This window comes from Pogona vitticeps, chromosome 13, assembly GCF_051106095.1.
Source record: "Pogona vitticeps strain Pit_001003342236 chromosome 13, PviZW2.1, whole genome shotgun sequence".
NCBI classification, from domain to species: domain Eukaryota; kingdom Metazoa; phylum Chordata; class Lepidosauria; order Squamata; family Agamidae; genus Pogona; species Pogona vitticeps.
The window spans coordinates 13092940-13109930 of record NC_135795.1 but is presented as its reverse complement, the minus strand read 5'-3'; the positions used below and the strand labels follow the sequence as shown (position 1 = coordinate 13109930).

General features: G+C 43.1%; 1 protein-coding gene across 4 annotated transcripts in view; it reads left to right on the top strand.

The window, feature by feature from the left end:
* Positions 1 to 14402, top strand: part of IQCK (IQ motif containing K) — a 74548-nt gene extending 60146 nt beyond the window's left edge. For all 4 annotated transcript variants that reach the window (XM_072982326.2, XM_020802989.3, XM_020802990.3 and 1 more), the window contains one exon: positions 12488 to 14402. In XM_072982326.2, the coding sequence (XP_072838427.2) occupies positions 12488 to 12627 (140 nt within the window). In that variant the 3' untranslated portion in view covers positions 12628 to 14402. The remainder of the gene's footprint in view (positions 1 to 12487) is intronic.
* The last annotated feature ends 2589 nt before the right edge of the window (positions 14403 to 16991 follow it).

Sequence of the window (16991 nt, the reverse complement as noted above, 5' to 3'; positions counted from 1 at the left end):
CAGGGGTGGAGAGGCCTTAGATACAGTCTGTCTCCTATTTATCATGCTGTCCTTTCATCAATCTCCAGGAAGATTAGGACCAGGCACACAAGGAAGACCACTGTTAACGATTGTTAATGACCCATGACAATGGGTGGAGGATTGCAGAAGTGGGATTTTCACTCAGTCCCAGGCCTTTGTCTATCACTCTGGGAAGTGAAACCAAAGTGGAGGATCTATCAGGGATCTCCTACCAACTCTCCTCAGACTGAAGAAGCTAATGAATGAGTAGCAAAACATTTCAACCTAATAAGAAAGAAGTCCAGTTGCCATGACTCAACTTCCAGATAACATCACCTGGAGAACTGAGAATCTTCAGAGCTTCCTTGTTTAAACTAAGCTTCAAAATCAGAGCTGGAAAATCAGCTGAGATCGGGCAGGTTTCATAGAATCATAAAATAATAATGGATTTGGAAGTGGTTGTAAGGCCATTGGGTCCAACCCCTGCTCAATGTAGGAATCCAAATCAAAGTATATCTGACAGATGACTGCCTGATTTTCTCTTGAATGCCTCCAGCATTGGAGTGTTCACCACCTCCTAAGATAAAATGGTTCCATTGTCATACTGCTCTAACTCTTAGCAAGTTTTTCCTCATATTCAGTTTGAGTGCAATATTATGTGTCATTTGATGATCAAGAACAGATCCTATCACCTCTAGTAGTGTGGATTACTGCCCTTCTCAAACTTGTTAGAGAACAGTTGTCAGTCAGCAGGGAGCCTTTAGTTGAAAAAAGCAGGAGTGGGGATGGGCAATCCCAAAACAATCAAAATGGACTATGCTCAGTGATGATGGAACCTTGATTGACTGTTGCAGGGGATGAGACAAAAAAACAGAGTATCAGGGGATGGTTGCTTCCCAGTCCCTGGTACAGTGGTGCCTTGCTTAGCGATGTTAATCCGTGCAGCAAAAATCGCTGCTATGTGATTTCATCGCTAAGCGATTTTAAAAAGCCCATAGAAACGCATTAAAATGCGTTTAATGTGTTCCTATGGGCTTAAAAACTCACCTTATGCGAAAATCCTCCATAGGGGTGGCTATTTTCGGAGCCTCTAAAGCGAGGCAAAACAGCGGGCGGCCATTTTGTTTACCCGTGGCCATTTTGGAACCGCCGATCAGCTGTGCAAAAATGAGGGCTTTGCGATGATCGCTTCCCCACGATCATCGCAAAGCCCCCACCAATCAGCTGTGTGAAAATGGGGACTTTGCGACGATCGCTTCCCCGCGATCATCGCAAAGTGAATTTTCCCCATAGGGGCCATTGCAAAGCGATCGCTCTTGCGATGGCAAAAAGTCCATCGCAAAGCGATTTCGTCGTAAAACGGAGTGATCGCTATGCAAGGCACCACTGTATCACTTTTGCTCGTTCCAGTGAAAACATCAGCTCTCTTCCATGTCTAAGAACAAATGCAATATTATATCAGCAATTGTCTCCCAAATATTAAAATTGCAATTCTGCTCAAGGACAGCTTGCAAAATGACTGTTCTTTTTAACCATAGATTTCATCCAGTAATTCCTGTACACATCCTCCAAAAGTATTCTTTATCTTCCTGGCAGCATGGCTATTGTAATTACCACTTACCTAGTTTCTAAAAGCATCTGTCCATTGTAAGTGCCAATTTAAAAATACGATCAGCCTGTATTTTCATCTGTCCCCTTTCGAATTGGTCATGTTCACATGCCATTGGAAGGTCTTGCCATATATCTGTATGTGGATCTACAGATGTGGACGTTTGCGGATTGCCAGTGGGTGGGCAACCAGCCTTTTGAACCATGCAGCCACCCTCTGTACCTTTTATGGTTTTAGCACTGCATCATATCACAGGGAGCCTGTCTCATCCTGACCTGGAGGTCATCCCAGCCTCTGTTACCTATAAAAAACCTCCTTGGAGTGGGAAAGAACTATTTAGGGTATTTTCAAAAGAGCCATGCCTTTTTGGGTCCCTGTCAGAGAGTTCTAGCTCTTTTGGGGGGGGGGTGCGCAGTAGGATTGCTCCGTCTTTCCCTTTGGAATAAGCTTCCAACAGAGGTTTGTCAGGCATGTTCCTGCTCAGCTTATTAGAAATTAGTGAAAACAGTATTATTTAAAGCCACCTTTTATTCATGCTTTACCACCGGAGATGTTCCTGTTTCTTATGGTTATAATTTTATTTAAAGATGGGTTTTAACTCAGGTAAGGGTTTCATCTGTTTTATGGTATTAATTGTAAGGCATTTGGTGGTTTTAACTGACTGGCGAGTGTGTGCTCTATGGAATGGTATACAAGCTGGATGAATGAATGAATGAATGAATGAATGAATGAATGAATGAATGAATGAATGAATGAATGAATGAATGAATGAATGAATGAATGAACGAACGAACGAACGAACGAACGAACGAACGAATGTAGCTGTAGCCATCCACCCAGCTCCCCAGAAGGTTCAGCAGAAATAATTTCTGCCACGTTGTCTCCTTTTGCTTGGAAATGCTGTAGTAAAGTTTAGTGTCCAGATTCATATTGACATTTCCAAAAAGCAGAACACATTAAGGGGCAAGCCAATGATCTGTTGGAGAATGTCCTAGGAGCCACAGGATATTGTTGTCAAGCTCTCCACTGAAGAAGGAAATCCCATTTCTGGAGGCCTACCTTACTTCCACTGAGACTGGTGCTCGGACGGCAAGGGATGTACGTGTTGTGCAGATTGCAAGAGGCCTTGGAGCCCACATCATCCTGTTCCCCCAAACGTATCTCCCACAACTAATTGGAAGATTATATCAACCCTAGATATCCTTTGATTTGCATTCCTGCCTTCAGCAGGGGGTCAGACTCAATGACCTTATAGCCCCCTTCCAACTTCATCATTCTATGATCCTAGAACTAACAAAGTTTCCATGGGCTATTACCCAGAGCTTGGGAGTATTAAGTTTTGTCTTCGTAGCTCCCAGAATAGCCCGGTAGCCCTGCTGGCTGGGGGATTTTGGGAAAAAGCAGTCTAAAGAAGGAATGTTTCCAGATTCTTATTATTGCATAGGATGGCTAAATATGGGATTGTCCTCATATCCTTTTCAGAACCAGTATGTCACTGAATACCATTGGTTGGGTGGGAGGAATCCTGCAACCGCCGCTCACCCTGCTCTCCGCTTCAGTGAAACATCTGCTAGGCCATCACAAAAAGTGTGAAGCTCAATTAGATTGAGCCTTGGTCTGGTCCAATAGGGCTGCTTTTACACTCTTCGAAGATCAGGCCAGAGGTGATGGAGATGAAGGCAAGAAGGAGCTAAAGTTAGAGGGGGCTCTGAAGACTCCTTAAGCATGGTCAACATATGGGCCATAAGCCCCTGGTGATTTCATCTATTTCTTCAAACTTTGGACACATCCACACCCTGCCAATTTTCCACTCAAAGAATCACTGTTATAGGAAGCCTCCAGAATTGGCAGTTCTCCTCTTAAGAAAGCCAGATGATCTTGGAGTAATAGTGTGAATGCTGTGTTTGTGTTTATCTCTTCTTTTACCTCAAGACTAGGAGCGAACCTCTGAGCACTTCAATTTTTGAAAGTTCCACACAGTTTAGGGCAGCGGTTCCCAACCTTGGATCCCCCAGATGTTCTTGGTCTAAAATGCCCGGAAGCCTTCCCCACTAGCCGTGCTGGCCAAGGTGTCTTGGCGCTGTCGTCCGGGGACATTTGGAGACCAAAGTTGGGAGCCACTGGTTTACAGGATCCCACTCCCAACAGGTTGAAGGGGGGCAGGCAAAGCTAGCCTCTCTTAAGAGCAGAAGTAGGGATTCTGAGACTGGAGGATGTCAAGGACAGTAGCTTGGAGACAGGAAGAGGTAGGCAGTGGAGTGGCGAGAAACGATGAGGCATTTCATGCAGCTGCTTGAATGAACCGGCTGATTCTTTTGGCCGTAGGCTTCCAGTCATCTGTATCCCAGCCTTCCCAGGCTATGTGAATGTAGAGTGGGAGGTCCGGCTTTTTACTATTATTATGCAGGGCTTTTGTTCATTTATGATTGTTTACTCCAGCACGCAAACCCAACTGTGGCCTTTTGTCCCACTGCTTGGCCCAGCTGGCCCACCACTCTCGCATCACATGGGCCACATTCTTGTTTGGATGATGGCACACAAGAATCTATTCTTTTACTGACTCGCCTTGTGTTCCTTCAAAACATAAAACTCAGACAATGCAAGTCTCAAGCCTTCAGGAGAGTTAGTTTCAGAACTCGGAAACATTTGTTTTCTTGTCTTGTCTTTGCTACGTACTGCTCCCAGAAGCCCTGGGAGTTATAGACAAAAAAAAAAGGAATGTTTTTAGGATCTGGTTAGTTCTCTTTGTGTAAATATTCTTGTAGAAACAACACAAAAAACTGCAAATAATTGTAAAAGAAATGGGTATGCCACAACATGAGATTGTCCTGATGATCTGGACTACAGTTAGATCAAAGTACAGAGAAAGATAACGGTTTCCGATTGGCAAAGGTGTCAGATAAGGTTCACATTATACCCTTATATCTTAAAATGTATAAATATAACATGTCATGTTCTGGAAAGCTAGGTTAGAGCCAGACACATAAACAGCTGGACTGCTCAGTGGTTTAGGTCTCTGGCTGTGGGAGTTCGATTCCCCACGGTGCCTCTTTAACAGGGGCTGGATTCAGGGATCCACAAGGTCCCTTCCAACTCTAAGATGCTGAGGGAGGAGCAAACATTTGTGGAAGGAAAATCAATAATCTAAGATACGCATGTGACATCATACTACTTGCAGAAAGCAGCATTGATTTGAACTAACTACAGTGGTACCTCGCAAGACGGTTACCCCTTAAAACGACGAATCCGCATGACGACGTTTTGCGGCAGCCATTTTGCTTTGCAAAACAGTGATTCCTATGGGGGAATTTCACTAGACAGCGATTTGGTCCGTGCTTTGCAGACCGTTTTTTTTTTTTTGCAAAACGACAATTTAGAACAGCTGATCGGCGGTTCGCAAAGTGGCTTTCCTATGGCCTAACTTCACTAGACGACGATTCTTCCCCATTGGAATGCATTAAACAGGTTTCAATGTATTCCAATGGGGAAATGTTTTTGCTAGACGATGATTTCGCTAAACAGTGATTTCAGTGGAATGGATTATCATCGTCTGTACTAAGGAAGGTTAAAGAGAAAGTGCAAAAGCAGCATGTAGTTGAACATCAAGAGGACAAAAATTGTAACAAAAGGATTACAGTATGTAACTTTAATGCCGACAATGTAGACATCAACGTAGTTAAAGGTCAGATTGGTCCTGGCCCTTTTATCCTTCCACTGACAGCCGAAGACCCACCTTTTCAGGCAGGCTTTTTAAGAATCCTGATTGCCATTTTAAAGATAGTTTTTAATGTTTGCCTGTGTTTAATTATCTAATTGTATTCTAACCAGTTGTATAATTTGTTTTTCAATGTCTAACTTATTATGGTTTTAATTCTATTATTTTGATATTGTGAGTTTCCTTGGGTCCCCTTATCTGAAGAAGGGCAGATTACTATAGAATAGTGAAGTTGGAAGGGGCTGTGAGGCCATCAAGTCCAACCCCGTGCTTGATGCAGGAATACAAATAAACAATCAAAGTTGGGGAGCCTCTTTTAACAAGAGACCTCAATGAAATTTCAGAGTCATTTGCAAGGATTGCCTTCCAGTGGCAGGCAGGAAGGTTTCTAGAAGGTGCTGTGTTCCCATGGTACACACACCACACTAAGATATGCATCCTGACAGGGGCATCGAAAATGCCTGCCCAGTTGAGTGTAAACCTTTCAGTGCCAGTAAGAAAGCTTGTTAGATTGGGAGGTGGGAATCATCCAAAAGGCAGGAAATTGGCACACAATAGTTTTGTGGGGAAGAGGTCATGACCATCGAGGGAAAACTGAGACCGCAGAAAAGCTAGATTTAGCTCCAGGCACTGAATTCCCCACCCCTGGATTACATTCATGGTCCAGGTTCAGTCTCTGCAGGGCAGAGTGAGGCCACTGCCCCCAGGCAGCAGATGCTAGAGACTGCACAACACACTCCTCTGGACCCCCTGACCCCCTATAGTTTGCCACTCTTGGGTGTGATGGACAATCTCATCCTGTTGCTAAAACAGAAGCAGGATTGAACCATCATCCTGCTTGGATTATATATGTGGAATGTTGGGGTTGGGAGGTCCCATTTTTTTGCTTCAGGCAGCAAAATGTTAGTTTTGTGGCATCACGTTGAACCAAGTTATAGTGACCTTAATAGGGCTTCCAAAGTACCTGAGATATTTAAGGAATGGTTTTATCAGTTCTACTCCTCCAGTGAGTTTCGATATCTGAGCAGAGATTTGAACCCTAATCTCCAGAGTCCCCGTCTGTCACTCCATCTTAGTGGTTCTCGACCTTAGAAGATGATTTTGGAACAGAAGTCCCAGAAATCCTGGCCATCACAGCTAGAGTTGAAGACTTCTGGGACTTTTAGTCCAAGAACATCTAGGGACCCAAGGTTGGGAACCACTGCTGTATCTGTTAGACCACACAGCATACCCAAAATAAAATCCATGGCATCTCCAGATAGCAGGGATGAAGATAATCTTTGCTTTTGACAATCTTGGGCTAAATAAATTAATTGTCTACTCCAGCGTTTCTTAACCTTCTCTTTACCACGGACTCTATTTAAATAACTTTTGTTGCCACGGGACCACCAAGACGTAACTGAAGAATTTAAACCCTAAAGTGCATCAAATATTTATTTGAAGTTTTTCATGAAGGGTCTTCAAACATGGAGAGATGGGAGAAATAAGTTAAACTGTTAGTGCACACAATCCTATTATAATATTTTCATTGGAATGAATCCATACATCATCACCATCATCATCACCAGGCACAGTCAACATTATAAAAACATTGACTATTATTGTATAACAGATACAAGTTTTAACGAAAAACCTAAGTATCTGAAAAACCTAGGTTCTTCTTCATGGTCTCTGTGAATGCACACTAATGTGTTAATCTGCGCTTGCGCAGAGGTTCCCGGAATCTTCTAGAGCTTAACATTCGTTTGCGAGGACTGCCCCCCCTAGTGCACGTGGTCCACCCGTCCCGGCTAGTGCCTCAGTTCCTTTTTGCCGCCCCTGAGGTTTCTTCTCTCAGATGAGCTGCGTTGAAAAAGAAATTTTCTTGTTAGAGATCTTCAGATAGTGAGAGTATTTGTTATTCCTTCCTTCTCCCCCCCTTTTAATCCCCTTTCTTAATTTTTTTGTTCGTTTATGGCTCTGAATCTCCTCTGCCATACCAACTGCGATAGCATGATCAGTCCTCCTTGGCAGATGACTCCTCGATATCGGTACTGATATTGAGAGTTCAGAAGTACTCCAGAAAGAGGAAGTGTACCTCCTTGCATCCTTCTTCTACCACACTGGTACTGAAATGTGCTAAACCATCCTCCAAGCACTTGGTACCACGTACCAAACCCGCCACCTGTCCGCAGGTTTGCCCATCATCAGTTCAATTCACCACCACCTATGCGGGTCCTTCATCATGTTCATCAATCTAATCAAGCTAAACCACATAATCTACCATTTGGGATCCAGCTCTTAAACAAGCATCAATCAAACAAACCACTGCACCGGTTGATACAGTTGATGACCCGTCTTCTCCAGGTCCTTCCGTGTCCTCACCATCAATGGATTCTGACATCTCTGACTCCATGGGACTCCCGGAGTCTCCTCCTAACTGCTTACCCCCGACTCTGATGTCGCCGATGTGAACCCTTCCTCTCCATCAGAGGACTTCACGTTGTATTCTCAACTAGTCCTATGTATCGCTAAAGTGATGGATCTCGATGTACCCCAATCAGTACAGTCTGAGTCCGATAAGGTTTACGAGGACATTGATGAGGTCCAACCCCCCCCCACGCCACATGGGGTTTATTCCATCTTTGCTCAAATTGATTAAACAATCTTGGGCTAAACCATCTTCTGTACCACAAATCTCCAGACGAGTTGAAAATTTATACAAGACTCATGGAGACAATACAGCTTTCTTGTCCAGGTATCCACCTCCGAACTCGGTCATAGTCGATGCAACTCAAAACAGGGCAAAGAATCAGTCTAACACCACACCGAATAATAAGGAAGGCAGGAAACTCAACATCATTGGTCATCGGGTATACTCCCTAGGATCCTTCACATTATGCACTGCTAACTATCTTGCAACCATGGGTGCATACATTAGTTTCTTATGGAACAGAGCACTTCCTTCTCTTCAATTGGCTCAGGGCGAATATAAATCTAGATGTCTCACCTTTCATCAAGAGGCAATGGCTGTCGCGCACCAGGAGCACATCACAGCAAGGACATAATAGAGGCTGCTTCGAAGCACATGACCACACCCGTAGCCCTTCGAAGACATGCTTGGCTCTGCTCAGCCCATATCGCTGATGATTCTCGCATGTGGATTGAGGATCTACCATTTGGTGGAGTTGGCTTTTTCGACACCAGGAGTGATGAGATCCTTGATAATCTCCAAAAAATGAGGAAATCTGCAAGATCTTACAATACTCAACCTTATTACAGGACTCAATGCTACCAATGGCGTCGCCCATATTCTTACCAGCAATACAGATCCTTTTCTGATAAACAGAGATACTTAATACAGGCTACATCCACTTCCCAGACTCACCATGCCACTCAGCGTCAGTGTTCCCGCCAGTTCTTTTGTCGACCTGACAAAAAACCAAAGCAAAATCTTTGACTTTCAAGTCACCCCGTCTCCCCCACTCCATGCACCACATCCTTATCAAACTCGCCTCGCCACCCATTTTTCATCCTGGGCTGCCATCACCACCAATAAGTGGGTCCTCACTATCATTGCCACTGGTTATGCCATAGAATTCGCTATCCTCCCACCTCCAAGAAGAGTACTCACCCTACAATCCCATGTTCTCAGTTTAGACATTCAATCCCTTCTCTCAAAAGATGCTATTTCACCGGTCACCTCACCAGATGCCAACCTTGGGTTTTTCTCCAGATACGTCACGGTACCCAAGAGAGATGACAGTCTCCGCCCCATCCTCGACCTACGGAACCTAAATTATTACATCTTTCAGCAATGTTTCTGCATGGTTACTCTAGAACACATCATACCTACTTCTCCAGGGTGACGTTTGGTTCACTGTCATAGACCTAACCGACGCCTATTTTCACATCAATATCCGCCAGGATTACAGAAAGTTTCTCAGATTCTCTCTGTCCTTGGTCTGTCTCTCCACATAGACCTATCAAGGTCTATCTCTCCACTATAGTAGCTCATCAGTCGCATGACTCTGAAGCCTCTTCGCTCTTCTGTCACCCAACGATAAAACAATTTCTTAAAGGGTCTCCAATCTACAACCCACACCTCCCTCCACAATGGTCACTACATACTGTTCTACGAAGCCTAATGGCATGGCCGGTCGCCTTCTTCCCTACAAAACCATCTTCCTTGTGGCCATTACTTCTGCTCGTAGAGCCTCAGAACTTGCTGCGCTTAGAGTCGACCCTTCTTTTCTTTAATTTTCCCCGGACAAGGTCACTTTTTATCCCGATGTTTCTTTTCTTCCAAAGGTTGTTTCTGAGTTCCACTTTAAGCAACCCGTCATTTTACCTACCTTTTTTCCATCGCCTGTTACTGACTTCAAGCGTTCTCTCTACCTCTTAGACGTTAGGCAAGCATTGGCCTTCTATGTTTCAAGGACTGCCTCTTTCCACAAATCCAAGAGACTTTTTGTTTCTCCGCACTTACCAGACAGAGGATGCCTTATCTCTTCCCAAACCATCTCTAAGTGGCTTGTATCAACCATTCGCCTGGCATATCAAGAAGCCTCTTCCAGTTGGAATTAAGGTTTATTCTACGAGGGCAGTGGCTACTTTTGCAGCATTCCTCAGAGGTGTTTCTGTCCCTGGTATCTGCAGGGCTGCTACGTGGTCCACGCTGTCCACCTTTGCCTCTCATTACCATTTGGACCTTCGGGCTAAGTTGGATGCTGCATTTGGACGAGCAGTCCTGTTGTCTGTTCTGTGACATCTCTCCTCCGGTCAGGTACGCTTGTTAATCACCCATTAGTGTGCATTCACAGAGACCATGAAGAAGAAAGAGAGGTTACTTACCCGCAACTTTGGTTCTCACAGTTCATCTGTGAATGTACAATTCCTGCCCGTCCTCCCCTCTGTCCATCACATCTGTTTCATTTTATTCAGCGGTAGGCAGTTTGGGAACTGAGGGACTAGCTAGGACGGGCGGGCCCTGTGCACTAGGGGGGTGGTCCTGGCGAACAAGTGTTAAGCTCTAGAAGATTCTGGAAACCTCTGCGCAAGCGCTTTAACCCATTAATGTAAATTCACAGATGTCCACCCAAAGAACCAGAGTTACAGGTAAGTAACCTCTCTTTTTTGGTTAAAACTTGTATCTTTTATATAATACCAATCAATGTTTTTATAATTTTGACTGTGCCTGGTGTTTTTGAATAATAACAATGATGATGATGCACAAATTGATTATAAAATTAGACATGATGGCGTGGCAAAATTAGTGCACTGGTAATTATGCAAAAATCATAACTTGCCAGCCTGCAGAAACCCATGGGAACATCTGGTAGAGAAGGTATTAGAAAATGAGGAAGTTACGATCTTAGGGGATTTCCAGACTGACAGACACTTTGAACATAACACACCAGACATAGTAGTAACAGAATGAAGAAATGTCTGGATCACTGACATTACAATTCCAGGGGATGCCAGAGTTGAAAATAAAGAACTGGAAAAACTAACAAAGTAGAGAGACCTGACAATCGAAATCTCTTACTTGCGGGTGAAACACACTACAGTGGTCCATGTAGTCATTGGGGCTTTGGGAACAACATCAAGAAATTTCACACAGTACTATAAGCAGTTGCAGATCTCAGAAAACATACTATCAGAGCTACAAAATGGCAATATTAGGAACAGCATACATACTGCATCGATATTTAACAGATACTTAGGTTTTTGGTAAAAAATTGTATCTGTTATATAATGCCAGTCAATGTTTTTACAGTTTTGATTGACTGTGCCTGGTGTTTTTAAACAACAACATCAATGACGCCAATAATAATTTTTCATAACCAATTTTTGCTTGTTTTTAATGGAGACAGTAGGTAGAGCAAAGTTTTACACAAACAAGCAAGGGAAATTAAGATTTACTTCTACATTTATTTTTTAAAATTAATTCATTCTTTTTATTTTAACTGCAAAAGATCATGACATTTCTTCAAGCCTTCACAGAGCCTCTGTGAGGACATTGCGGCTCCTTGCAGGGGCTTCAGGGGTCCATGGACCACAGGTTAAGAAACTAGGGTCTACTCTGTCCTAAGTTTTGGGCAGTTTTCTGGCTTATGACCAAGGCCATGTAGAACTGGAGCAAGATGACAACTGTAACACAGTAGCTTGTGCTCTGCACATGGAAGGTTGCAAGTTGATTCTCCAGTATCTTTGGCTAGGAGGATCAGAGAGCAGGTAATGAGAAAGGCCAAGGTCATGCACCTTGGGAGAGAGCTCTTGCCATTCACTGGAGACAATCCTGGACTCAGGAGACTAAGACGATGGGATATATCTTTAGGACATTGCTTGCTCTTAGGCTGAAATACCCAAAGAGCCATAACTACCCATTGTAAATTTTACATGCAGAATTACACTAAAAAAAATATGTCAGGCATTGTACTTCCTTTGTGAAATACCTTGTGGCCACAAGTTCCAGTCTCCTGGAGTAAGCATGGTGCTGAGGGACAGAAGACATATTTTGGCATGCAGAAGGCCCCAGATCTGATTCCTGGCATCATCAGGAAGGGCTGGAAAAAACTCCAATCCAGACCCTAAGGAGTAACTGCTGATCTTGTAACGATGTAGTATAAGGCAGCTTCCTATGTTTCTAATTTGACCTCACCATCCCAAGCACAACTTCAGATACATCTCCATACCATTGGGCTACCAAAGTACATTCTAGGAAAACGTAACCATTGTTACATTTCAAACCCTCCATCCCTGCTCTTCCCCCAGGCTCAATGAGAATGGGGCTTTCCAGAGATAAGTAGGGCTTGGAGACCATGAATGGCCCAAGGTCAAGAAGTGAGCTTCATGGCTGTCTGGTAGCTGATGTCTCCTGGTAACCTGTGGCTTTCCAGATCATATTTATTTTTCAGATTCCTACTCTCCTTTCCACATACTGACCATGCTAGCTAAGAGTTGCAATAGAACAACATGGAGAGCATCGAAAGCTTCTGTTTTTGATCTACAGCTTCCAGAACCCTTCTCACTCCTGGCCATAGTAGGCACTGGCCTTATCAACATGTGAAAGGCCACAGCCTTCTCATCCTTGCTGTAACCACAATCTCTTGGGTAGAAAAGAAACCAGGATTTTAATTGTGTGTTTGAGGTCAAATATCTTATTTTTAATTTGCTCATAGTGGGAACCAAGATGGAAGATTCTGCACAGCCCACACCAGTACGCTCCAGACTTTCTATCATGGAAATATTGCAGAAGACAGAAGTTGCAGCAGAAGTCAAGGAGGACCAGCCATGTAGTTTGTTTGAACCCTCCCTTTAGAGCATCTCTATGTTATTTGGCTCTGCAGTCCTAGGTTTAAATCCAGTCGCCTGTCCCAACTAGACATCCCAATGGATAGACCCACTGAATCAATTAAACTTATGTAATTCCAGTTGATTCAGCAGGTGTGCCCTCCTTGGGATCGTCCACTGGATTCAACCCATACTCTTTTCATCCTACTTCTTGTTGGCCGGGCAGCGCAGCTGTGCCACCATATCAGGCATACTTGCCCGCTGGGAGATTTTTATTTTGCTATTTTGGAGATGCTCTAAAACGACCTTTTCCACTTTTCAAGGAAGAATGCTGCAATCCACGCGTACTCTGCAATCCTGTCATTTAACTTGATTTTGGTCCCATCGCTGTCAAGATGATAAGTGTTTTTGGTTAAACCGGGAGCTGTAATGCAGGTGGCAGCTGACATTCTGATTGAGCTAATGGCACTGGAAAAGTCAGGATAAGGTGGATTCAGGGAGGCCGGGGGTCCATCCATTCACATCAGCAATTTTGTAAGTGAAAAGCCCAGTTACATCAGGGTGGCAGCTTCTGTCCCACATTCACTTCATAAATAAAGGAGGCCGTAATAATAACAAACGATGGCAGGATGCTGTTCCCAGCCAGAGCCAACATTGTTTCCAGACCTTTTCCCCTACTATGTTGGCCTTCCAGAGGTTTTGGGCAGCCGCTCCCCATCCCTTACTGTTCGCTCAGTTGCCTGAGGAAGGTGGGCTCAAACATCTGAAAGGCTTAAGGGGTTCTGCACAACAGTATTTTTTTAATTTTATTTTCTTTTTTTATATGAACGAAAAAGCTCAAAAAAACAATGCCAGGCGTGGTTGGGAACAGCCCTCTAGTTATATGGTCATTATTACTTTTATCATTAGGATCCTTTATCTAACAAATGCACTGGTTAACAAAGCAGATGTGTCCTGGAAAACTTCCTTGTCATGGAATTGAATCAGGGATGGGGATTTTTTTTTTTTGCTCTCCAGATGTTGTTGGACTGCCAACAGTTCTTACCACCAGCTGTAGTAACTGAGGCACATGGGAGCTGTAGTCCAACAGAATCTGGAGAGCCCATTTCCTCCAGTCCCAACTAAAGTAGATGTTCAGGCTGATGCGCTGAGATTTCAGTTGACTTTTTCATATTGCAGTTGGATTGTAAAAGTGCACACCATCGTATTTCACAACTGTTTAAAAATACACACGGCTAAAGTTGACTTCCCCCACCTTCTGATGCTGTTCTGGTAAGATGAGCAAATGAAAGTATCAGAAATCCCAAGGGAATGAGGGCTGGAGCTCACCGCAGTTGGGCTTTAGTGAAGTGTGCGTGGCATCTTTTCCAAATGTTAAAAACACATCTTGACTCCCAAAGCCAAAACAACGTTGTAAGTAAATAGTAAAGCCTTTATTTCATTTTTGTTTTGTTAAGAACAACATTTTGAAAATAAAATGTCTTTTTTTTGCCCATGCTTTACAACTTTTTTTGTTTTTTGTTTTTAATGTCATATTTATGTACAGTTCTTATGATACAGATTGATTGTCTTGAAACCCCTCCCCCAAATGTACAAGATTAAACAGTATGCAAAGGTCAGCAGGATGGGAAAGGGGGCACATTATAAAAACACACATTAATACATTTAATAAATATATGTTATCCCAAAAAAATGAGACTTGGTTTCTCGTCAATTAATAAAAAGCACCTGCTATGTAATCTGGTAAAATAGTGGACTAGTTCAGTCAGTTCTCTTGCCAAATAAAAGCTACATATGCTTCCAGTTTTATTGCCTTCTGTTAGAACTGTGGCCTCGAGGGCTTTGATAACCAAGCAGGATTACAGCCTCGTCAGTGCGGCTACATCTAGAATTTAAATACACCCCAGTTCTCTGGGCCCCGTCCTAGCAGGTAGTTTGATCCATCTGGGGGACACAGTATCATTCTAGCGACATGGACATCTGGACTCCTTAAAACATATCCCACAATCTTGCAAGAGAGATAGATGGTAATGTGGACCTGGATAATTCCTACAAAGAGTGCACAAAAGGGCCATTGCCAAGAGAACCTTCCGTCCATATGGTGCACTTGTTCAACACACACAAATGACTGGAAGGTGACACTGTGAGCCACTGGCATACAAGGGCAAATGGCTTCAAGTCTGACCATTTCACAGTGCTCTGACTGGGCCACCATGTTTTCCTACAACTTCCTGTACACCCAAGAAGATTCAATCTGTTGAGGCCAATGGGCATACATACGTTCACAGGAAATTAAGAATACCTGACATGCTGAGATTAACAGGACTTTTCAACATGTTGCAGCTTTTTCTGGAATGTGCCTGTTGGGTCCAGTTTTGTTACAGTTCCTGGTCTCCTGGCTTCAAGTAGACTCATGTTGCAATTAATCTGGGCGCATTCCTCCAAGCAGTGCTTTTAAAGCAAGCTTGACTGAGGAGACAACACAACTTTACCTCATTGTAGCACTTGTTGGATTTTGGGCCCACCTCTGGATCTTTTTTATACCTCCTCCAATTAGATGAACTCAGAAAAGTTTGGTTTGATATACTAAGGTGCCTTAAGATGATGATCCACTTCTTGGACCCAAAGTTGTGGTTGGGCGTGCAACTCCCAGAAGCCCCCGCCAGCCTGGTCAGAGGCGGAGAATTATGGGAGTGTAGTCCAAGAACATCTGTGAAGGCACAGGCTGGGAACCAATGCTTTCAAATATGGGGCCTTTTCTTTCTTTTCTACTCAGGGATTAGTTGGCAACAGTGAAGGGTATCCGAAGTAGCATTTACACTTCTTAGATGATACACAGCGAAACTAAATTCCCAGAGAGTTGTGCTTAACTGTTGTGGAGTTAATGTTGCTCACCAGATGCTCGACATTCGTCATCATTTTCATCAGAAGGCAAAAAATATATATAAACAACTCCTGTTACATCAACAAAATAATAATAATAATAATAATATATAACTTAACACAAATGCACTTTGAAAGAAATGTCCAACAACACTTTGCTTAGGGGAGTGGTGTCATCACAAACAGACCGAGCAAAAATTGTGAATTCATTTGAAAAAATAAATTGTTGGAAAAATTAATCAATCCCTTTTTATAGGTTAATCTGCGTGCCTCCCACCACTACGAAGCATGGAATAAGTTCACATGAGTGGTTAAGGGAAGTCCTGTGTTTGCAGGATCCAGCCCTGTCTTTAAGATCCCAAACTGCCAGTGACTTATTTGGGAGCAGAATTGTTAAATCCCTTCCTGTCTAAAAGAAGAAGAAAAAATTGAACATCTCAATACACTTCTGACAGCAGTTGTCTTTCCTTTGTCTTTAAACTCACCCCAATTAAAAAAACCACAATTTTCCCGCTCTCTGAAAAATAGGATCAAAATTCAGCAAGGAGTTGAAAGTGTTTCGTGCTATTTATGCCATGTTCATCTTATGCTTTTTTATAATGGAATTTCAGAAAACCTTTTGCAAACACAGTTTAAACTTCAAAACAAACATAATGTTTATAGCTGCATGCTCATACAGGATAGCACCAACTAAGATTTTGCGTATTTCTAAAATGGTACATTTCCTGGAGACACCCAACTTGTCTGATTATTTTTTAAAAAATTACATAATTATATTTTATTCCAGACCTTATTATAAAGTGGTTTCTAAAATACTGGACAGCAAGCAACACCTACTCCACCCCCCTAAAAGAACATTAACTTTTCTCATATGTTTATGTTAAATTAATGTTTATAAAACTTCTGAATGCAGTTCTTATCTCTTGATCATCTCAGAAGAAAACAACTGTATTCATTCCATCACGTGGCTAGGAAAACTCAAGTACTTAATCGCGTAAATGACCATGGCAGTAACAGCAATGTGCCCTCCCACCCAAAAAAAGGAGGAGGAAAAAAAAAGAATATTTGAAACTGCAATAGGTACAGCCTGATCTCATGTCAGTGTCATATTGAGACTACTCATGTAAATAAGGACTTAGTTCTCATTGATATGGGGTTAACATTGTGTCTGGGCTGCACTATTTCTGGGCTGCTTGGCGTGGGGATCATCTTGATGACATTTATTTTGGGACATTTCTGTCCCTACTACTGCAGTCCAGCCGGAACCATCAAGGTGGCTTACGAGTTTTTTTTAAAAAAATCAATGTAGAAGAGCTAGGGCAAAATGGCGAGGCTGTACAATTGGATCATGAACACCACAGTGGAGCAGCAGCACACAGGTCAAAGGCTTTCCACTCATGGCAAGGGACAGGGAGAAGACGCTGGCAGAAGACCAGAACTGAAGGGCTCACGAGGCCAGCCGTACAGGGCAAGGATGTCTATTGCACAGACACATCCACAAAGAAGGGA